At 43.3% G+C, this 24000-nt stretch overlaps 1 protein-coding gene across 5 annotated transcripts in view; it reads right to left on the bottom strand.

Moving 5' to 3' along the window:
- The window catches only part of abr (ABR activator of RhoGEF and GTPase), a 258788-nt gene that overhangs the window by 135931 nt on the left and 98857 nt on the right, over positions 1-24000 (bottom strand). For 4 of the 5 annotated variants that reach the window (XM_063204117.1, XM_063204118.1, XM_063204120.1 and 1 more), the window contains exons 2-3: positions 22081-22259; positions 4197-4295 (exon numbers count right to left, since the gene is read on the bottom strand). In XM_063204117.1, coding sequence (XP_063060187.1) covers positions 4197-4295; positions 22081-22259 — 278 coding nt within the window. Of the gene's footprint in view, positions 1-4196; positions 4296-17374; positions 17694-22080; positions 22260-24000 lie in introns of those variants that run through there. The other variant, XM_063204121.1, reaches the window with a different exon arrangement.

The following is a 24000-nucleotide window of genomic DNA, read 5'->3' as shown; positions in this document are numbered from 1 at the left end:
AGGCTGGCCTGGTACAGTATGAGTTACTGGTGACTCGTTGTGCTGATTCTACTCTTCAAATGTTAAATTAACACTGCAAAATGAACTGCAGACTGGCAACACAGAGTTCAGTGGTAGAGGGCACTGCCATGGTCAGGACTGGGCTGGGTTGAGATGGGTTGAGATGGGTTGAGATGGGTTGAGATGGGTGAGACTCAGAGCCAGAAGCCTTTGTAGCCATGAGGCTGGTCTGGCCTGGCCTTGACTGGCATGAGTGACTGGTGCCAGACAGTCTCTGCTGGGGAGAGCCGAGGCGAGGCGTGCCAGCCTGGCACTGCCCAATGCCCCATCCTGTCCAGACCAGACCTCACCGCCTCTATTGTGTGTGCCCTTACCAAATCTTCTCTTAAAACCCTTACCGTCCTTCTGAAAATCTCCATAGACTAAAATAAATAAATAAATAGCTGGAAAAAAAAATCCACAAGTTGTACACCCCAAAAATGTTCAAAATAGCCAGAGAGAAGTAAACACAGTATAAAAACGGCAAGTAAACAATGCTGAGTACACAGCTTTCCATGGCAGAGTAAACAGAGGAGGATTGCTAGGCTAGGATTTCACACGGTTATCAAACATTACAACATAGTTACCCACATGGACACAGAAAGGGGCCCACACAAACATGTAAACACAAACACAGCACACTGTAGTCCATAAAGTCAATAAATCATTCAGTTAGTCATTGATTGAATCTCTAGCTTTGTCTGACACGCATACACCCACTCACACTCACATACATTTTCTTTTCATCTATCGCTGACACATGTACAGACTATCAATATGTACACACTATCTTCATATAACGCTCTGTTATTCACTGTAAACTCTTTTCAGAAGCTTAAAATTAATTAAAAAATACATAAAACCCTTTGGTCTGAAAAGCTTCTAAAAGCTTGGAAACTATGTGGTGTGGAAGAGTTACTGTATATGGCTGCCCTACAATGAGGCTTAAACAGCAGGATTATCAGATATAATTAGAATGCTTAGAAACCGAAACAAAGGTGGAGTCCTGTAGCCATGGGTGACCTCAGAAAGGTGCGGAACACTGACGAGTAGTCAGGGCCATAAATATATCCCCACAAGCGTCAACTGGGTCTTTCACTCAGGAAGTGCTAGCTTGCAGCTAAAACTGTGCAAGGGAACACTGAGCAGACCTACAGCATTCATACAGAGAAGCCAAAGCAGCACAGAGCTGAGCTCATAGCAGCATTAGTGGTCAGGTGCAACTGTGAACACAGCGGTGGTGGTGTGGTGGCTCTATGTGGTGTCTGTGTACTGAGAGCAACAGAGCACCTCAGCCATGTACACATACACAATACGCACATACTGTAGTGTACACACAGAGACCTATACACACAACATTTTAGAGGCCAGCTGCAAAATTCATTCATGCTCAATTAATTCATACACAAACACACACACACTTTGACACACATCTACAAACCAAAACTCCGGTGAAGTTGGGAGACTTGGTTAACTATGAATAAAATCAAAATGCTATAATTTTCAAAACATTCAATACATTCATTATACGGAGAATAGTGAAAATACAACATATTAAGTGTTAAAATCGAGGACATACAGTCCCAAGAAAAAGTTTGTGCACCCTTTGAAATTTCTTACCTTTCTGTTAAAATTGGTCATAAAACATGGTCTGATCTTCCCGGAAATCCCAAGAAGGAACAACCAGAGTCTGCTTTAACTAATTCAACCCCAACATTTACAAGTTTTCATATTTTCATTGGCCATAAGATGTAAACATTCACAGGACAGCAAGGCATAAGTAAGTACGCCCTAGCATTCAATAGGTTTTAACCCTAAATTAGTCACAATAACCTCAACCAGATGTTTCCTGTAGTTGCAGATCAGATTAACAAAACAATCTGGATGTATCTGGTCTCCCTCTTCTTTAGAAAACTGCCTCTCGTCAGCAAGGTTTGTGGGATGTCTGGAGTGCATAGCTTTCTTGACTTCATGCCATATAATCTCAATTGTTTTTTGTCAGGGCTTTGACTGGGCTATTCCAGAATGTGTATTTCATTATTATGAAGCCATTCTAAAGTCGATTTGCTTCTAAAGTATGGGTTGTTGTCACATTTCAGGACCTATACTCTTGTGTGCTTCAACTGTTTGACAGACTATCTCACTGTTTTCAGTAAAATATCTCGATAAACTTCTGAGTTCATTGTTCCACTGATAATAGCAAACTGAAAAGGGCCTGAGGCAGGAAGGTAGCTGCATATAATGATGCTCCCGCCACCATACTCAAAGGTGGAGATGATGTTTTGGTGAAGGTGTGGTTCTCCAGTTCTCCTCCAAACATGACATTGTGTGTTCCCCTGAACAATTCAACTTTGGTTTCAACGTTGGTCTACAGAATATTTTGCAGTAATTCTATGAAGCATATAAATGCTTTTTCGCAAACCTCAAAGGTGCAGCAATATTTTTTTGGTCAGAAACCCCATTAATTTTAGATTGGCAGAATTAATCCCATTTTTAGCTATTCTTGGTTACATCTCCTCTTCTGAGTATGGTGGCGGGAGCATCATTATATGCGGCTTCCTTGCTGCCTCAGGCCCTTGACAGTTTGCTATTATCAGTGGAACAATGAACTCAAATTTATTGTGATATTTTACAGAAAAAACGTGAGGAAGTCTGTCACACAGTTGAAACACACAAGAGTATGGGTCCTGAAATGTGACAACAACCCATACTTTAGAAGCAAATCGACTTTAGAATGGCTTCATAATAATGAAATACACATTCTGAAATAGCCCAGTCAAAGCCCTGACAAAAACAATTGAGATTATATGGCATGAAGTCAAGAAAGCTATGCACTCCAGACATCCCACAAACCTTGCTGACGAGAGGCAGTTCTCTAAAGAAGAGGGAGACAAGATACAAACAGATTGTTTTGTTAATCTGATCTGCAACTACAGGACAAGTCTGGTTGATGATATTGCAACTAACTGAGGGTTAAAACCTACTTAATGCAAGGGTGTACTTACTTATGCCCTGCTCTCCTGTGAATGTTATGGCCTTATGACCAATAAAAATATGATAACATGTAAATGTTTGGGTGGAATTAATTAAAGCAGACTCTGGTTGTTCCTTCTTGAGATTTCCGGGAAGATCAGACCATGTTTTATGATCAATTTTGACAGAAATGTAAGAAATTTCAAAGGGTGTACAAACTTTTTCCTGGGACTGTATGTACCCATTTCTAATTTGATAACTGCAACATGTCTCAAATAAGTTGGGACGGGGATCAGTGAAATGTAATAAACATACAAATAAGCTAAAACGACACAAGGAAGAACATTTCAAAATTAATTATACTGATGGACAATATGAGTGTCCAGGTTTAAGACCATCACAGAGAGGCTGAGTCACTCAGAATTAAAGATGCAAAGGGAATAATTACTGTAGTTATTACATAAAGTTTTGTATTCCCTTTGATTTGCCATGATTGTGTGTATATAAGACATATGTTATCATTAAACTCATTGTATAGGTCCATGACATCATGAAATATATATTGACTGTAGTCTCATACATGATCTCAAATTGGTATCATTCATATTCTCTGAAAAAATGCTGAAAAACGAAATATTCTACTGGGGTATGTAAATATATGGACACCACTGTATGTACCAGCATGCATAATGTGAGCTTCCTACATGGTTTAGTTCTTGAGCTATGGGCTTTTGAACTTTGACAAAAAAAGAGAGTGTGAACAAAATGGGCACCCCCCTCCCCCAGTGAAACTGGCTGTAACATGGAAAGTATACATCTTACACTCAAATAAATGCACAGTGTTTCTCATAAGTACCATGGGTACATTTGGTAATTTTTTCAGATTTTTTTGAGACCTAAGTGCGCGGGCTCCTGTTGAATTGATGTGGAATGACCCTAACCCTAATTGAGTGTGTGTATTTTACATGTATCTGCGCGTGAGGAAACATGCGCAAGTGTGTAAATGTGCGCGCGTGTGTGCATGCGTGTCTTTGTACTTGTTGTGTGCATGCATGTGTGTGCATATGTGCATGTGTGTGTGTGTGTGTGAATGTGTGCGTATGTGCATGCATGTGTGTGAGAGTGCATGAATGTGTGTGTGCGTGCAAGTATGTGTGCGTGCTTATGTATGCCTGTGTCTTTACCAGCAGCAGGGCTTCCAGCTGGTTGATGTAGATCTCCTCGCTGGCCAGGAAGCCAGATAGGACCAGCTTCTTCATCTCCAGACCCTTCTCTATGTCGCCCTGAGGGAAACACACAACACAACAGCTCTATTAGGAACACATGACAAGAAATTAATAAATATACAAATTGGCCATGCCATGGCATATGCCACCAACACAATGATCATTATTGGGCTTTTTGGTGGCTGTTCAACTTCAAAGTCACCTTTACTCAGTGCAAAGCTAACAGCATGTGCCTTTACCCAGCACATGTGAAAGTAACCAGCCTGCAGAATATCTGTGAATTCATAGCATACATTTCAAACTGATTTTCAGAGGTCTCCACTGGCCTAATAATAAACTTGTATTCAGTTTATTTGTGGAGAGATCTGTGGAGGGTAAAAGAATGGCTGTGGGCTTGTGTGAAAAGAGCAGACCATCATGACACTGAAATAGCTTCTCTTTGGAGACCACTGACTAAGAAGGCAAGAATGTGGAAGAAAAATAGCAAGAGAGATAAGAAGAGAGAGAGAAAGACAGAGACAGACAGAGACAGAGAGAGAGAGAGAGAGAGAGAGAGAGAGAGACACAGAGAGAGAGAGAGAGAGAGACACAGAGAGAGAGAGAGAGAGAGAGAGAGAGAGAGAGAGAGAGAGAGACACAGAGAGACACAGAGAGAGAGAGAGAGAGAGAGAGAGAGAGAGAGAGAGAGAGAGGAATCGATTCATGGTGTGACTGCAGAGGTGTCATGTGGGGAGGAACTAAAGTCATGAGGAAAGGTGCACATCTGAAAAGGTAAATGTCACTAGCTGAGTTTCACAAGGAGCCTACTAATAAGTGAACGACAGGCGTCTGCTTGCGTAGATACATACTGTGTGTATGTTTGTGTGTGTGTTTTTGTGTGTGTGTGTGTGTATGGACATGTGCATGCATGCGAGTATGATGAGTGAGCGGCAGGTGTCTGCTTGCGTAGATACAGTGAGTCCAATTTGATCCCTTGCTTATTTTGTTGGTTTGCCTACTAACAAAGACATGATCAGTCAATAAATGTTATGATAATATGTATTCTAATATGGAGAGACAGAATATCAAAAAGAAAATCCAGAAATTAACTGAAGAGAATATATATTAATTTATTTCCATTTCATCGAGCAAAATAAGTATTTGATCCCCTGCCAACTGATAACAGTTCCGGGCCCACAGACCAGTTGGGCACTTCCGATCAACTTGTCATCTGAATTAAAGACACCTGTACATATTAACATGCATAAAAGACACATTGAATCAGCAGAATCAGTCCATAGTATGAGTGAATCAGTCACACTCCAACCTCACCAGCACGGGGAAGACCAAAGAGCCGTCAAATGATATCAGGGACAAGATTTTAGACCTGAACAAAGATTAAATGGGCTGCAAAGCCACAAGAAAGAGACTGGGTATTAATGACCCAACTGTTGATGCATTTCTTCCAAAATGTGAGGAATACAAAATGACTATCCATCAGCCTGTCTGGAGTTCTATACAAGATTTGACCTTTTGTAGGGATTTGATAATCATGAGAACAGAAAGAAAGCACTCTAGACCTGTACGGGATGAACTAGGCAATGATATCAAAGCTACTGGGACCAAAATCACTGAGAAAACTACTGGTAGCACTTAATGCCACAGAGGTTTAAAATCCTGTAGTGCACACATGGTACCTCTACTTCAGAAGGAACCTGTGCAGTCCCACCTGAGGTTTGCCAACGGATATCAGACTGGTTTAGGATATGATAAGGAGGTGCTGTAGTCAGATGAAACCAAAATCAAGCTGTTTGGCATTAACACAATTCAATGTGTTTTGAGAAAGAGAACTGCTGTCTATGATCCCAAGAACACCTTCCTCACCATCATGCATGAGAGTGGTATCATTATGGTTTGAGGGTGTTTGTCTGGCCAAGGCACAGGACAACTTCACATCGTCAACGAATGGATGGAGGGAGACATGTAATGTGCAATCCTGAGTGCAAACGTCCTTCCCTCCACCACTACACTAAAGGTGGGCCATTTTTGGATCTCCCAACATGACAATAATATACAACATACAGTCAACGCAACGAAGGAGTGGCTCAAAAAGAAGCATATTAAAGTCGTGAAGTGGCCTAGTAAGTCTCCAAATATTAACCCTATAGTAATTCTATGGAGGGAACTGAACCTCCAATTTGCCAAGCTACAGCCACAAACTATTCATGTTTTAGAGATAATCTGCAAAGAAAAATGGCCAAAAATCTTTTCTACTATGCAAAAACATTGTCATCAACTAAAAGAAGCATCTGACCTCAGTGCTAGACAACTAGGGAATTGCCACAGAGCACTTTATCTTCTTTAGCTAGAGGGGTCAAATACTTATTTGCCTAAATTAAATACAAATAAATTAAAATATATTAATTTAAGTTATTTTCTGGAATTTCTTTTTGATATTTTGTCTCTCCATGTTTGAATACATATTATCATAAATTTATAGACTGATCATGTCTTTATTAGTGGGCAAACCAGCAAAATCAGCAAGGGATCAAATACATATTGGACTCACTGTACATACTGTGTGTGTGTGTGTGTGTGTGTGTGTGTGTGTGTGTGTGTGTGTGTGTGTGTGTGTGTGTGTGTGTGTGTGTGTGTGTGTGTGTGTGTGTGTGTGTGTGTGTGTGTGTGTGTGTGTGTGTGTGTGTGTGTGTGTGTGTGTGTGTGTACACGTGCATGCATGCGAGTATGCATGAACAAAGGCGCCATTTCTGTCCTGCAGTCTGTGTGTGTACTACAGAGTGCTGGTCAGGCCAGGTGCTGTTCTGTTATGGCCATCTTTTTGTAGAGCTGTTTGCTTTGGCTGGGCTGAGCAGTGTAGTGCAGTGCAGTGCAGTGTGTCGAGACAGAGCAGAGAGAGCCAGGCCGGCAAGACACACCCAACAGTTCAAACACAACATGCCCCAGGCAGCACACTACAACCCTGGGACAGGAATTTTAAAACACTCAAGGCCTCAGTGGGTCAACCACACATCTACACATTGTTCTAATGGTATTCATTTTCAGTCTTGCCGTGTTTCCAGAGATAACATACTGTACAGTGTACACACTCACTTACGTGTGCTTGTTTGAGACAAAAATCGGGTCGTCTCTCACCCCCTTACATTCAGATGCATATTTTGTCATATAAAAAATAACAACGTTTTGGTATGACTTTTTGGTTTGGTCACGTGGCTTCCATAAAATATACACGTTTTCACTGGGTGACTCAGAGGCATTTATATAAAGGAAAGAGATGTGTAGAAACACTCGACGGTTGGCCGATTTATAAATGATTCATGAGCCTGTTGACGTTATATCAGTTTTTTTTATATAAAGATGTGTGCTATTAAAAAATATGGTTGTAAGGGAAGCCAAAACGCCTTGTCTGGCCTTGTGAGAAGTTAACAAGCAGTGTAAATGTTTAAAAGCAATATTGGACTAGCCACACAACCTCGGAAGACAACTTTAAAGGAACTGTGTGCCTGTGCATGAGTACTATGTGTGCGTGTGTGTGTGTGTGTGTGTGTGTGTGTGTGTGTGTGTGTGTGTGTGTGTGTGTGTGTGTGTGTGCAAGAGAGAGAGAGAGAGAGAGAGAGAGAGAGAGAGAGAGAGAGAGAGAGAGAGAGAGAGAGAGAGAGAGAGAGAGAGAGAGAGAGAGAGAGAGAGAGAGCAAGAGAGAGAGAGAGAGAGAGAACGTCTATGTTTGCGTGTGCGTCTGTGTGGGACAAATAATAGGGTAATATCTCTCCCCTACTAAGGAAGTGCCACCCAGATGAGTAATCTACAGGGCCGCCGGACTGCCAGAAATAGGCTCTTATTTCCTCATAATGTACTCACACTGTCAACAACAACACGGCTCGCAAATCTGGCCTCGGAAACACGCGGCCGCTTCCATATTAGGGCCTCACAAAAGGTGAAGTGAAGTGGCGGCCCGAAGAGCTGAGAAAAGCAGTGGCCTTGTTTTCATCTAAGTTTAGCCCAGTGTGTGAGAATAAACTGGAGAGAGATATGTATGTTAGGGTATGTGGACAGAAAAAAAAACTTTGGTACTAATAGTCATAAGAAGTTGTAATAATTGTGTTAAGTTGTGGGGAGGCTGATGGCTGATTGTACGGGTATGGGCTACGTTTAGCTCCATGTGTGTTAATAACTGAATTGAAATACAGCATGTTATAGAGTTTGTGTAAAGCACCATTCCTTTGGTACCTATAGTCATAAATAATTATAATAAATAGAGGTGCTCCGATTGCTCGGCTGCCGATCATGACCGGCAGATAATGGCCAAAAATAGCCTGATCGGTGATCGGAAAAACATGCCGATCAAAAAACCGATCGAGAGATATTAAATTCCTCACGCAACCATTTGCCTTTACACCTGGCGCTGCATGTAGGCGCTGGCTCTGCACAGCTGCAACTGCACCAAAAGAAGGCATCTTTGCTTGTCTATAACTTTTCGCCATTCCCCCCTTCATTTCCACCATTCATAACCATATCTGCATCAACAATGATCTGATTTTCCGATCCATGCGCCGTTTACCTGAGTGACAATGTAATTTGCGATTGAGTACTCGCCAGTGAGCCATGTTACGTTATAACCTGTGTAGTTGCCTTGGTCAGCACGCGACAACTTCACGTTGTCAGCACAAACATGTCAATTATTGTTTTCAAAGTTGTAATTGGCAGTCAGTCGATTAGTTTGATAGTCGCTGAAACACCAAACGGCGACAGATGTGGTTAAAACTTGAGAGAGAGATTCAGAACGGTAGTGGAGCACTGCAACTGTGGACGGTGACAGAGAGGGGAGGGGCTCTCCTCACGAGGCTGCTCATTTAAAGCGACAGGTTGTTTTTTTCTCGTATGTGGAAGACTATTTGATGTAATGTTTCAGTTTCAATTCAATCTTAAATAGTTTAGTTATTCTATGCAATAACTTATACATTGATTAATACTGTAGACTGTATTACCAACACTAGTCTGAAAGATAATAATAATAATAATAATAATAATAATAGCCTAATAATAGCCTAATAATAGACATGTGCAAATTAAGATTGATTGGTTTATGGGCAGAAATGGTATTCAATAAGGATAATTAATAGGCTATTAAAAAAATAGGAAATCATTTTTGTGATCGGCAATGATCGGTAATCGGCAGATAAAGATTTTTGGTGATCGGTATCGGTGATCGGACCCAAAAAATGGTGATCGGAGCACCTCTAATAATAAATATGCAGGGATGAGGGGCAGGGTGATCGCATATGGACACATTTTTAGCTCTGTGTGTGTGAGATTTCAGTAGGGTACAGTATGTGTGCTAAAACATGCCTTTTTAACCAATAGTTATAATACTGTATTCACAACAAATGCGTCGAAAGGAGGGACTGGGTGATAGCGGCAGGACTAAGTTTACCTTCGTCTGTGAATAACTGAGGTGAAACATGTTAGTATATGTGTACAAAAGCAGTTAAACTGTCACAGTTGGAAGAAGGAAGAAGTAGGGAGGGTAACACTTGAACATATGACATAACGGTATCATAGCAGAGTCAAAACAGTGTCATGACACAGTCATGAATGAGTCATAACCATTATGTCAAAGTTGACATTGTTTGGACTGTCTTTACCATAACCGAATGTCAGTCAATGGCAATGGCAATGACATTGACATTGTTTATGATATTCGTCACAACACTGTTATGACATTGTTATGTCATGCTTATGACGCTGGTGTCAAGTTAAGTGTAGCCGGGAGAACACAGATGGTCTAGAAGTGTTGAGAGGACAGAGTTGGTGTTTAGTCTGAGGTTGCCCCCAGATTTTTCTCACCCAGTCACTTCCCTTCATTTTTCACCTATCTTATATGGCTACAAAAACAAACCAAAGACATAAAAACAAACCAATAAACAAATAAACAAACAACCGCTAATTGTGCTACAGATGGTACTTGCAATTTTCAGCGGTGTTGTGTAAATTAGTGCCATTCATGCAGCTGCTCATTGCCCTCTAGCTCTGTCTGTGAAGTACAAACAATGTGGGCGTTTTCTATTTCAAAAAGAAAAGGTCAAATGCATCTGCTAGACAATAGTAATAACACTAAACGTATTCAGCTTTCCTGGGCCTGATGTCATCCAATCTACTTTCCATTAATCACCAGGCAATGGCTACAATAGATTCACTGAATGCCCATGCTCTACACTACTGCACAGCTTACATTGCTGTACACTCCACAAACGGTGTGGTTACGTAGCCTCTTTGTGCAGATGGACCTGCCGGCAGGTCGGTTTACTCTTAGCTAACAACACCCAACTACATCATAACAACATTTAATTGCTATGACATTACAGAGAGCCTTAAGTAACGGATTAACACTTGGTAATTACAACTTTGGTGACAATAAGCTTATAACAGTGGCTCTGTGCAAAGGAGTTAAACCACCCCTTTCCTAGACTATCCATGTGTGACATCCACCGTGTCTAAAAGCAGGTGTGACGTCATGTGTACATTATTGCGTACATTCCTCCGCTCTGACTCAGCAGCCTGCCTCACGGTAATGATGGAGCTCCATCTGGCTCAGGCCTCAGCACAGCCGTCTGGATGACATGGTGACAGCACTAAGAATGACGACATTAAGAACCAACTACCTCCACCACCCACACCACACTACTCATTCAACCTGCTATGGGTATACGAAGTCAGATCAAAGCAGAGCCGCTTGGATGACAGGGTCCAGTGTGCCGGCAGCAAGAACCTTCCCCCCACCCATGCAAATATACAAAGCATTTTTTTGCAAAATGACCTAAACACATTTTTTTACTTTTGCATGTTATTATTGGAAATGACGTCCTTTCATCTACGTGTGAACTCTTGTCAATATTTTTTTGTAAATATTTTATTGTAAATATTTTGAGAAGTACTTCTTAAACCTATATAAAATGCATTTTCAATATCAAATATGTAATGCAATGCCCAATACAAAAAAGTCATTTTCAAAAGTCCAACAAAGCTCTTCATACACTACTGTGCCCCTGCCACCCCCACCCCACACTCCACTACTCATTCAAGCTATGCGCGCAATAACTCCAACAGGTATCAACAATCACTGAGCAAGCTCTCAACACAGTGCTGTCACTGTACCATACGCATCAGGTTACTTGGATTGTGTATTGTACTGTATGCATCTTTCATCTTTTATAAAGTCAAATTCATAGGAGCAGTAAACTGTAAACCAGTAAACCAAACAATCTCTCTGTGAGTCCATTTGAGGCCATGGATATGTGCTCGGATAGAAGGCATGTTCTGACCACTGTTGAAGAAGTCTGCTGCTTAGCCCAAAACAAACATTTGGACATACCAAGGCGCCAAGGCTCACACATCTTGCCAGACTTTGGTAGTGGTTCCAAATGAGGTAATAGTGGATTAAACTGACTCAACCCAAGCTTGACAGAGACTTCAAAGAAACTTGACCAAAGAAACTGAAAAGAATGTACTGTATGTGAAAAATATGGTAAGTGAAAGAACCAGTAATTCAGTATGACTCATAAGCGAGTGTCAGAAGTATGAAAAAGAAACCCTGACACAGACACAAAGACCTTGGGAGCATTCAAACGCGATGGAATAGGTGTCTACTACAGGACAACTGATACTTAGTGAGGCTTAAGTGGATTGTAGTCACTCACACACGCGCGCGCGCACACAGACACAGACACAGACACAGACACAGACACAGACACAGACACAGACACAGACACACACACACAGACACACACACACACACAGACACAGACACACACACACACACAGACACAGACACAGACACACACACACACACACACACACACACACACACACCTATTCTTTGTTTTCTAGGCCACAAGCAGCCATTCATCTCAGACGAGTTGTAGCATGTGTGGACAGACAGTCCGCTGTTGCTCAAGCCCCCCTGGTAATGACATCAATGATGCAAAGGCCCACTACTCGTTTCTTTAAAAACTGAGTGAACCGCAGATTCCTTGTTGAGAAATTCTCACATATCCTGTCCGACACTTCTACCTCAGCTAAAAACACCTTTTCATCTCATCTGATTTTGATCATATCATCAAATATTTTAACTAGTTTGTATTAGCAGGGGGAATTACAGGGAGAATAGGGGGCTTGTAGTTACCCCCAGACCCAAACGTTTGGATGCACGTATAGATTGACTGAATGTCTGTGTGAAAGCCTGTTTATGCATGGATTGATACATCTGCAGTTTTTGATTTATATGTATCTTTTCAGATTTTCACATACATAAAGATTCAGTAGGAAAGCCACACAAGCACTAGTACCTAAAGCCCCAGTGTCCCTAAAGAGAGAAGAATAACAGGGTTGGGTATGATAACATACAGCAACATGTTTACTACATATACAGTATGTATAATATAGTAATATACATTATGTAATATGGTTAATGCTAAGCAGAAATAGCAGTCTACCTTATAAATATAAGTACTCCTCAACTATGACCTCCATGCTCTGGGGACACATAAGGATTCCCATGTTTTTACGGGGAGTTTGCCCGAATGCTCCACATAACTAAGTAGACAGGTTGGGCTTTGAAAAGCAGAGTCTGCTAAGCTACTGTATGGTTAAAGGGACACTGTGCAGGAAATGGTCAAAAAAGGTACTGCAACTATGCTGCTTATTGAAACTGGGCTGCCTATTGCGAAATTTGATCTTTATATGAACGTTTACCAAGTATTAAAAAAATATTTTCTAGTATGGTCCAAGTACAGTCATTTTTGCAGCTAAAAATGGCAATTTTTGGACATTCAAAATGGCGGACCATGGAGAAGATCCCCCTTTTCATGTATGAAAAGTGCAATTTTTCCAGTCATAATGAATACTTAGAATTTGATGCTGGCGGCTGGTATTCATGAAAAAGGTATCATTAGTGAATGGGCAGCATGAATTCTGGAAATAAACAACTAAAAATCTCACACAGTGTCCCTTTAAGGCAGCCAAAAATGAAAACAAATTATAAAACCTCTGACGAAGAACTTTGCCTGTATGAAATGTTGAATTTACACCAATTTAGGTTTGCCAACATCTACTGTTCAGCTAGATTTTGTGACATGGAGAACACAATATGAGGCTATACTGTAGGTCAACCCATTTTAGCCTGATGCTGCGTATATGTTGTTTGACCTTTGGCACCTGGAGCGACATATACACTACATTCAGGCTCTTTTTTTTTGTGATTAACTTTTTATTAGGTTTTTTAAAAACAAAAAAATAAACAAACACACAAACAAACAAACAAACAGTCATCCTCATAACATGAAGTCAGGGAATAGTGGTCAGGCTCTTGAGATTTGAGCTTTTTTTTTTTTAATAAAAAATTTGGGAATGTTACAGCTGGATGAACACATTGTAATGCAAGATGAGGGTCCTAGCTTTTAAATGCAACTTATTTCATAGTGCAAGAAAGTAGTCTTAACCACCTTCCCGACAAACCAAGATTTTGCTTTTCCTTGTACCAGGAAGCCCCTAAGACAAACTGGCTGACTAACCAACTCTTTGGCAATTACAAGTGTGGCAGGTGCGCACACTGCTCTAATACGCACGACACGAAAACCTTCACCCACCCTCACACAGGCAAAAAGTATGGCATCAAACAGTTTATTAACTGTCTCTCCACCCATGTTGTGTACATGCTAAAATGTCCATGTGGCTTTGTGTATATAGGCCAAACAAAAAGAAACTTGAAATTAAGAATAGCTGAACACAAAGCTTCCATTAGGAATAACAACATGGAGTATGCGATTGCCAGACATTATAGAGACAGAAATCATGGCTGATGTGTGAATGATGTAACTCTATGGTGTTTATATTGCCATTTTACACTTTATACCATGAAAAATGATTTTGTACTGTAATTTTAGATGTTGACAAATTTAATAGCTCGGTGGACTTGTTTACTAGTGGTCTAATGGTAATTTAAGCTTACTGATATTGGGAAGCATTATATTTTGACTAATGTTGTGATACTTCAACTTAATGACGTGATATTGAATTTTTATCCTAATGATAAAGTGTTGATTGGAATTTGTACTATACTTTTCATGTTGGGATGACCCTGCTTACCTGACAATTGTAAGAAGCCTTGTACAGACTGATCCTGTGATGGACCTACTTTACGCACCTGTATGAATGGGGGTGGTGAATATGCACTGACTGGTAGCAACTAATCATGTGATCATGTGATACCTTATTTGTACACCTGGGTAATGGGGGTTGGTAGAGAGCGAACCTGAAGACATTCTAGGCGAAACGCGTCGTTCGCAACAAAAAAATAAAGAGTAAAAAAGAACAGTATCCAGTCTGCGGTGTTTATGAACTTTTCATATTGGCAACTTATTTCTTGTATTAAGATTTTAATTGGCAAAGGGCAACTTCCCCCCAAAAAAGGCTTAGGCATTCAGCAGGCCTTTTTTTGCAGGAGCCTTAGGTTAAAATTGGTTCATATAGGTTATTGATAACAACAAGGGGTGAACTGGTACAACTAAAATCTATGATGTGTGCTGTATAGCATCAGATCCAAAATATGCTACAAGTGGCAGTCTAAATGCCCAGTGGACAGTCTGTTAATTTGAGGGTTCATGTATCATTTCCCACTATAACAAAATAGTATTGGGTGAATAAACTGTTTCATGATACAAATACTGCCTACTAATAAAGTCGGATAAAATCTCCCCAGAGCTGAACAAACTATTTCTGAAGTTGGTTAACTGCTTTGTTTACCCTCCAGTGCAGATAAGACCTTGCTCACAACAGGCTGACATGTAGTGGATGGGAGAAGGGCAGCTAGGGAAGCCTGGTGCTGTGCACACGAGCACTGACAGAGCTCTGGTACTGGAACAGGAGCTTTGCTGAGTAAGCTAGGGGGACCCATGTGGACCCATGGCCACCTCTCTAACCTGTTTCCTCTGCCGGGACATGGGCAACATGACCACAACTCTGGCTCACGCACGCATACACACCCTCATTCTCTCTCTCTCTCTCACACACACACACACACACACACACACACACACACACACACACACACACACACACACACACACACATGCACACGCGCACACGCACACGCACACGCACACACGCACACACGCACAGTCTGAGCCAACACAGGCGGAAAAAGGCATGCATGGAGGGAGGGGAAAAAAGAGAGCGAAAATGAGAAAGAAAGAAAGACAGGAGAAAAAAAACATTTTAGAAGCCATGTTTTTTTCCATAGCTCTGAAAGAGCTACTGTGTGAGCTGGTTCAGCCAGGAGTGGAACAGTGGGGAGGAGCGAGGACCCTCAGTAGAGGCTTTTCCGGGTTTGGCCACAGACATAATGTAACATCCACGTGTATCTACTGGGTTTGGCCATATACTACACAATATAATATCTACATCTGAGGAGTTTGGACAGAGAAATACATAATATAATGTCTACATCTGGTAGGTTTGGCTACACATACTGTACATAATAGTCTATAATATCTACATTGAGAGCAAGAAAGAAGACACCAGAGCAGCACAGACACATATCTTTTCTTCTTTTAAACAAGTGCACACAACATATGTTGTGCCCTATGTTTTGCACTTGATAATAGGAAGAAAAGAACTGCATCTGTGCAGCTCCGGTGTCTTCTCTCCAGTTAAAGTGTTCCTGTCTGTCTCCTGTCGATGCAGCAGATGACAAAACAGTAGTGTGTGGAATGGAATTACCCCTTTGTTGTTGACTATACCTGCAAGGTTTGGCCATATACCGTATGTTTGCTAGGTTTTGCCAAATCACAATAATATTATATCTATCTCTGTGAGGTTTAGCCATACACATACTATCATACGGATATCTGCTACTGTATGTTTTGACATAGACATAATATAATATGCATATGCGCTAGGCTTGGCCGTAGTGTGTATTGGGTAGTGTTGGGTGGGTGGAGCTCACTTTTTTTGCAGGTCTGCATGGTGTGAGACGGGCTGACAGACTAGAGGCTAACTGGTGTGCGTGCGTGCATGCGTACGTGCGTGCATGCGTACGTGCGTGCGTGCATGTGTGTTGAAATATGCCAGCCTGTCTGAAAGCCACACAGAAAAAGAGCAGGCCCCTCACATTGCAGGAGCTTATCACACATTTACACACACACACGTCACATACACAAAGATGGAAAGAGAGAGAGAACACAGGCACTCAACTGTGCAGAGAAGAAGCCAACATGTGGCACGCGCACACACACACACACACACACACACACACACACACACACACACACACTTAACATCAACTTTTTGGTAACAGTAGCCACATCATCACCATTAGGATAGCGTTTAATTGCTGGGGAGGCCAGCTACAACATGTTGCAAAGGAAAAAGACAAAAGGGTCAGCCCACACAATGTCGGTCTGCCTCCAGTCCTCGCTTATTTTCCTACAAGGTTGCAACAGTCTGACTGCTGAAGTTAAGACACACTTTACGCATTGATGCTAACAGTGCCACGTTGGGGACAGACTTGACTCCACTGCTGCTTTCCTTCTCACTATTTATAGGGAGAGAGAGAGAGAGAGAGAGAGAGAGAGAGAGAGAGAGAGAGAGAGAGAGAGCAAGCACAGACCCACATGCGCATGCGCACACACAAAGTGGGCAGCAGACACACGCGACGCAACGCTGTGGTTAGCAAGCGCACTTCTGCGGGCAACCTTTTTACACGCCACATCTGGGTAACTTCAAATGTCTTCCTGCCTTGCTTCCATCTCTACCACATTTTCTCTGTTTCTCTCTCTCTCAGCCATACAAATGTTCAGGGCAGCAAGCACACCACTGAGGACAACCTTTCACACACCAGTTTGGGTAACTTCACATTTGAGCTCTACTCTTTATCTCCTCTATCACCTGAAAGGACCTTAGCAATTCTAAGTGCAGCAAGCACACATCTGAGGACAGCCTTTTAGGTTTGGCTTATTCCAATTTCTCCTCCCACTCCATCCCCTCTCTCCTCTCTCACCTGAAAGGGCCATCCTCTCCCACCTCTCCTCTCTCACCTGAAAGGGCCATCCTCTCCCACCTCTCTCCATCCTCTCCTCTCTTCTCACCTGAAAGGTTCGGAGGAGGTGCGGGCTGATCTCCCCGGAGCAGAGGGGGCTGTCCAGGTCCATGTCCCCGTCCAGGAAGTGCTCCTCCTGCTCCTGCTCCTGCTCCTCCAGCACCTTGTCCAGCATGCCCAGCACCTCCTCCTCTTCCTCCTCCATCATGCCACCACGGTACCACAGCTTTGCGGCCGCCGTGCTCTCTGCACTTCTCCCCACTCCTCTCCTACCACAGCTTTGCAATGTGGTCGGCCGCTCCTCTCTGTACTCCTTCAGGCTCTGCTTGGTTCTCCTCCTTCCCTTCCTCCTACTCCTCCAGGCAAGGGCTGCTTGCCTTCCTCCTCACTTCTCCTACAACAGCTTTGTGGTGCTCCTCTCTGGACTCATGTAAATCCAGTCTGTTTCCTTCCTTCCTCCTCCTCCTCCTCCTTAGTTTTCCGACTCCTGGCCACCTCTCCAACCACAGCTTCGTTTGTGGCACTCTTCTCTGGACTGCGGGTAAGTCCTGCTTGGTTCTTCCTTCTCCACCTTCTCCTCCTACCTTTCCAGGCAGAGGCTGCTTGCCTCCCCACTCCCACTCTCACTCCTTCTCTCTCTCTCTGTCCGTTTTCCTTCCCTGTCTGCTTCAGGCCCTGGCAGCCGGCCTTCCAAGGCACATTTGGTGCCCACTCGTCTCTGCCTGTCTAGCTATAATCCAACACTTTGGTCAAGTATGGCTAATGTCCAAAAGGCTTGACTGACTGTGGCTCCTTTTCAAAAGAGCTTGGTCAGGCCAGAGTGGTAAAAATCCAATGGTTTTTCCAGGATATGGCTGAGATCCAAAGGCTTGGCCCACTACGGTTATCCAAAGGCTGGTACAGATCCAAAGGCTTGGCCCACTACGTTTAGCCAAAAGCTTGGCTGACTATGGCATCTATCCAACGGCTTGGTCCTGAACGGTAGAGGCCCTTCCTGGTAACCTCCTGAGTCCCCTTCTCTCAGCACCGGTGATGACTTAAGCTTTCAGTCTCTCCCTCTCACTTACTGACTGTGTATGTCCTCCCTACCTCTGTTTCCCTTTCTTTCTCTCTCTTCCTCTCTCTCTCTCTGCTTGTAGTCTCTCCTTCTCTCTCTCTCTCTCTCTCTCCGTTTTCTGTCAATCTTTCCCTTTCTGTTTTCTGTCTTTCTTACTTGTGTCCCTCTCTCTCCCAGGTTTCCTGTGTTGCTCTGTACTGTGTCCTCTCAGGCAGCTGTTCTGTTTCTCTGACACTCTTGAGACTCCTCCTCCTCCTCATTCACCTCTCAGCTGAGCAGAGCTGTGCACTCCTGTCCTGTCCGGGAGCATGTAACCGTTAGGCATGAAAATTCACCTCAACAGGGCTTCCACCAGAGAGAGCCTGCACACAAACACACACACACACAAACACACACACTATGCGCACTGACATGAGAAGAGGTCTAGCTCCGCCCTTCCCTCCCCCTGCGCACTCACACACACACACTTCTCTCTTCCTGGTGTGTGTCACAGTTCCGGGTTTGGTCAGGGGAGGACTGTTCTGCTCTGCACCGTGCACACGCACACACACACACCACTTCCTCAAGATCTCTCTCTCTCTCTCTCTCTCTCTCTCTCTCTCTCTCTCTCTCTCTCTCTCTCTCTCTCTCTCTCTCTCTCTCTCTCTCTCTCTCTCTCTCTCTCTCTCTCTCTCTCTCTCTCTCTCTCTCTCTCTCTCTCTCTCTCTCTCTCTCTCTCTCTCTCTCTCTCTCTCTCTCTCTCTCTCTCTCTCTCTCTCTCTCTCTCTCTCTCTCTCCTGCTTTTTTTTCTCTGTGCCATTCAACTCTCCTCCTTCTATGTATCTCTGTGTCTTTGATAGAGAAGGGGAGCACACTCATTCTCTCTATGTAGCTCTCTCTCTGGTAGAGGAGGGGCGTACAGTACCCGGCATCGCTTTCTTTCTCCTCCAGACAGACAGACATTAACCGCTATAAACTGCTGTTGTTCTCTACACTCTAATTGCAGGGCAAGGTTCAACTGCTCCTCAGTCTATCATATGGAAACCTACCTGTGTCACATCTCTCGCTACAGCCACAGTCTGGGGCACAAGAGACAGCTGAGGGGACCATGACATGTTTACACTACATATCAGTTTACTCAGCTCTACAAACCCAGGCCTTTTTTTTACTGTCAGTTAAACACAAACAACTGTACAGCTGGTGAACATTACGCCTCCTACTCCTGTTTTCTGTTTCTTCTCTGATTTTTCCCCTCTCCCTTGTTAAATGCTGACTCTGTCTGTACGCGGTCCAGTTAATTAAATTTCCACCGCTTTTCATCATTTTTTTCCCTATGTGTCTGGTCTTGGTTCAAAATGAGCTCAAGAGCACCACTCCCATCCCATTTCAGCCACACAGTTGTCATTTCTGCAAGTGAGTGCTCACAATGTTTTAAAAAAAAATCGAAATGTGTAAAACAAAACAACGTACACATTGTAGCATATTCTGTTTTGTTAGTTCTGCTTCCAACTTCCACCTCTTAAACCTATTGCCGGGGGAAGAGAATCAATGAGCATCCTTAATTTGACCCATAGGTATATTGATGTATTGATGTGTACAATGTAGTATTGACAGATGGGGAGCATAATCCTAATCAATTATCTGATGGGCGTAGTAGGACAACTCCCCGAGTAAGTAGGCTGTGGGAAGGTTAATTAGGTGACCTAAAAATAGGAGATGTGAAGGAAGTGAACACACTGAGTTGAGATGACGCAATATCGTCTCTTGGTGAGAGATTCCTCTTTTACTTCTCCTTTTTAAATCAACACTGCCGAAATGGATGAATACTGAAGTTACCACTTAGCTACCATGAGCATGCTCAAACTCCTTACCATGAATCAATTCCATCGATTCGACTTGATAATACAATTACTAATTATAGTTTGAACAACACATAAATTGACAATAAATACATGAGAGGCCATGAATTGGCTTATGTGTACAGTAAATCCATTCCTATTTAGTGCGTGTTGTGCTACGACAGGACGTAATAATGCTCTTACTCAACTTCACCACTAGGTGGAGACAGTGGCCCACCTCCTACAACCCAAATGTTGTTTCTCAAACATTTCCAGACTGAGTGCCACTTTGTCCCCCAAACAAACTTGTCAACTGTCAACTGAAATGGCAGGCTAAGTCACGTTCCAAGTTTTAGGCACAGCACACTGAGATCCAAAACGAGTTTAGATATGCTTTTAGACAGATGCACTGCATCCTTTGAAACATTGAGCTTCTGCAAAATACCATAATTCTGGCCACAATGTCCACAAAAGATGCTGGTATAAGCAATTAGATATGGACTAAATAAGGGCTACCGTACAGTCATAAGCATGAAGCATGGTTAACATGAGCTGGCATGGGTACAAGGCAAAGGAGGAAGATTCTGTGTGTGTGTGTGTGTGTGTGTGTGTGTGTGTGTGTGTGTGTGTGTGTGTGTGTGTGTGTGTGTGTGTGTGTGTGTGTGTGTGTGTGTGTGTGTGTGTGTGTGTGTGTGTGTGTGTGTGTGTGTGTGTGTGTGTGTGTGTGTGTGTGTGTGTGTGTGTGTGTGTGTGTGTATTCATTTATGTGTGCCTCTGTGTATGAGTATGTGCCTGTGTGAATTATCAAAGTACCTGAGGAAAGACAAAATAGAGACAGAAAGACAGTCAGAGAAGATAGAGAGGTTGACCTGTCATTACCAGGTGACTGAGCACCTCTGCATGGCGGGTATTCAGGTGTTGACAATAGTAGCGGTAGTAGAACAGATGCTGGAGCACATCTGTTGTGTTTCGCGTCCATGCAGTGGAAAGCCAAGGCATGTGAGCCTCTCTTAATAGCTGCCTGAGAGCAGCCTGAGAAGCCCTGTGTAGGTGTTGGCAGGCTAACCCCAGCGAGGACAGATAGGGAGACAGAGAGAAGAGAGGAAGGTGGAGGAGCCCTGTGTTGGCATTGGCAGACATGCCCACAATGAATAGAATGAAGGGGAGGGTGTGTGAGAGAGAGAGAGAGAGAGAAAGGGACAGAGAGAGAGACAGAGAGGAGGACATGGATGGATGGAGAGAGAGGGGGTGTGAGACCGAGTACTCCCAAAAAGAAGAATGAGAATGAGAGTGGGTGGGGAAAAAACGAAAAAAAACGGGGAAAGTGAAAGACAGGGAGAAGGAGAGTGAGAAGCCACAGCCGCTTTACCCCCAGCGAGGAGAAAGATGGAGAGAGAGAGTCAGACAAATAGGGAGAGAGAGAGAGTGAAAGGAGAGAGTAAAAAGACGAAAGAAATAGGGGGTGAGAGAGAAGTCCACATGTCGGCAGGCTCACCCCAGTGAGGAGAGAGACGGGTAGGCTCACTTGAGTGCCACAAAGAGAAACAAAAAGGTGGGTGGGTCCAGTGTTGGCAGGCTTACCCCAATGACTGAGAGAGAGAGAGAGAGAGAGAGAGAGAGAGAGAGAGAGAGAGAGAGAGAGAGAGAGAGAGTCCTACTCTATGTGTTTGCAGAGAGACCAGTGGGTGCTGACTGAGTATCTCAGAACGAGCGAGCGCGAGAGAGAGAGAGAGAGAGAGAGAGAGAGAGAGAGAGAGAGAGAGAGAGAGGTCCTACTGTATGTGTTTGCAGAGAGACCAGTGGGTATCTCAGAGCGAGCAAGCGCGAGAGAGAGATCGAAAGAGAAAGGCGGGGGATGTCCAGGGATGTTGGCAGTCTTACCCCAGCGAGGAGCCCCTCTGGCGGGGTGGGCGACACGGCCTCTCCGTCCGGCCCACGGGCACACAGCTGCGGTGACATGGTGGGCGACTCGTCGATGAAGGGCATGGTCTCTGAGCCGTCCTGAGACTTCCTGTCCTCCGCCCCCTCGCCATCATAGCCGTCGTTATTGTAGTTGAAATCTACAGAGAGGACAGGGAGAGAGGAGAAGTGGGGTTAGGATGACAGTCGGTTTCTCTAGCCTTGGCAACATGTTTTTGTGGTGTCTATATATTTGAACCGTTTTGCTATCATGTCACGTAGCTGAAGTCTAGAGACAGGAGAGGAGGGAAGAAGTGAGGGTTGGAATGAGAGTCGCTTTCTCTAGCCCTGGCAACATGATTTTTTTGTGTCTATTTCGTGTCCGTTTTTGTGTCTATATATTTTAGCCGTTTTTACATTGTGTCGAGTAGTTGAAGTTTAGATAGACGAGAGGAGAGGAGAGGAGAAGCACAGTTAGGATGGGAGTCAATATCTCTGGCAACACGTTTTTGCTTTTTGTGGTGTCTATTTTAATTCTTTTGCTACTGTATCGCGTAGTTGAACTCTCGGGAGAGGAAGTGCGGTTAGGAAGAGAGTTTCTCTAGCCCTGGCAACATGTCTCTAGTGTCCCTATATTTTAACTGTTTTGCTATTGTGTTGTATTACAAACTGTAGCCTCATAATGTACACTGTTCCTTTAGTAGTGGAGTGCTATAATAATAGCAGCTAATTTCAGCATTAGTGTGATTATTCTAATGAGGATTCTCACAGTGCTATCCAGCGTTCACATTGGCACTGATCATCGACGGTTGACGGACGCTGTGCGACAGAATGGGTGTTTTCTGTTCTCGCGTTACACTAGGGGTCAGGAACCTTTTTGGTGGAGAGAGCCATAAAAGCCATTTTTTTAAAAAGATTTTTTCATACCATTTTAAAAACACTGAATACAATTAAGTGCATGCATTTCCAATTAAGGCCAACAATTTTAGAGTGTACTGTCAAGTTATTAAGTTTTATTGAACAGGTAAGTATAGGGTTGGCAACTGTCAACTTCATTATGGCAGGGGGTGTGGGGGTCCTCCCCCTGAAAATGTTGTATTTCTTAGATGCGATTTCCAGCATTTTAATGTCCTGTGTCCCGTTTCTGCACAATATGGAACACATACTTTTATAAATACTGGCAGATTCAGCATTTCAAGGGACGGTTGGCAACCCTAGGTAAGTACACGTAAGAGCCAGATACCGCTCCCAAAAGAGCCACATATGGCTCCCGAGCCATAGGTTCCCTACCCCTGCGTTACACTCACACACGCTGTCTGATTGGCTGACAGATCCACCACAATAGTCAAAGTTGAATTCTGAATTTGAACGGACGACCCCCACAATGCATTTTGCGTCAAATGAGAGTCAATGGGATGCATCAATGTTCAATGCCAGTGTGGACGCTGTGTAAGTCCAATCAGCCTGTAGCGAGCCATATCAGTCTGTTAGTGTGGCGCCTTTGGAAACCTCAGCATAAAAATGTTCACAATGTTCTGTTGAATAAATAGGGTACTACCACACAGAAGCAATAGGTCAGCAGACCCAGTCTACGTTGCACACGAGTAAACCCTCTAACCAGCAAACCAGTTTCCAACTGACGGACCAATCAACAAGGTGGCAGCATACGCTGTTGCTGCACGCAATTAAAAATGGCTTGATTCAGAACAAGGTTTACCTCACTACAACAGTGTCATACAGTACATACTGGATGCCATACAGTAGGTCAAGTAAGAGCCACACTGTAAAGTGTGCATTTCATGGCTCAACAGAAAAGTCACCGACTAGAAAACGTTTCCTCGCCATGAAATAGCATGGCACCACTGCACCAGTATTTCTCAGAACTTTGATTCAGCAGCTACA

This window comes from Engraulis encrasicolus, chromosome 7 (assembly GCF_034702125.1).
Source record: "Engraulis encrasicolus isolate BLACKSEA-1 chromosome 7, IST_EnEncr_1.0, whole genome shotgun sequence".
Lineage (NCBI taxonomy): Eukaryota > Metazoa > Chordata > Actinopteri > Clupeiformes > Engraulidae > Engraulis > Engraulis encrasicolus.
Note: the sequence above shows the minus strand (reverse complement) of the source record. Positions and strands in the feature narration are given on the sequence as shown.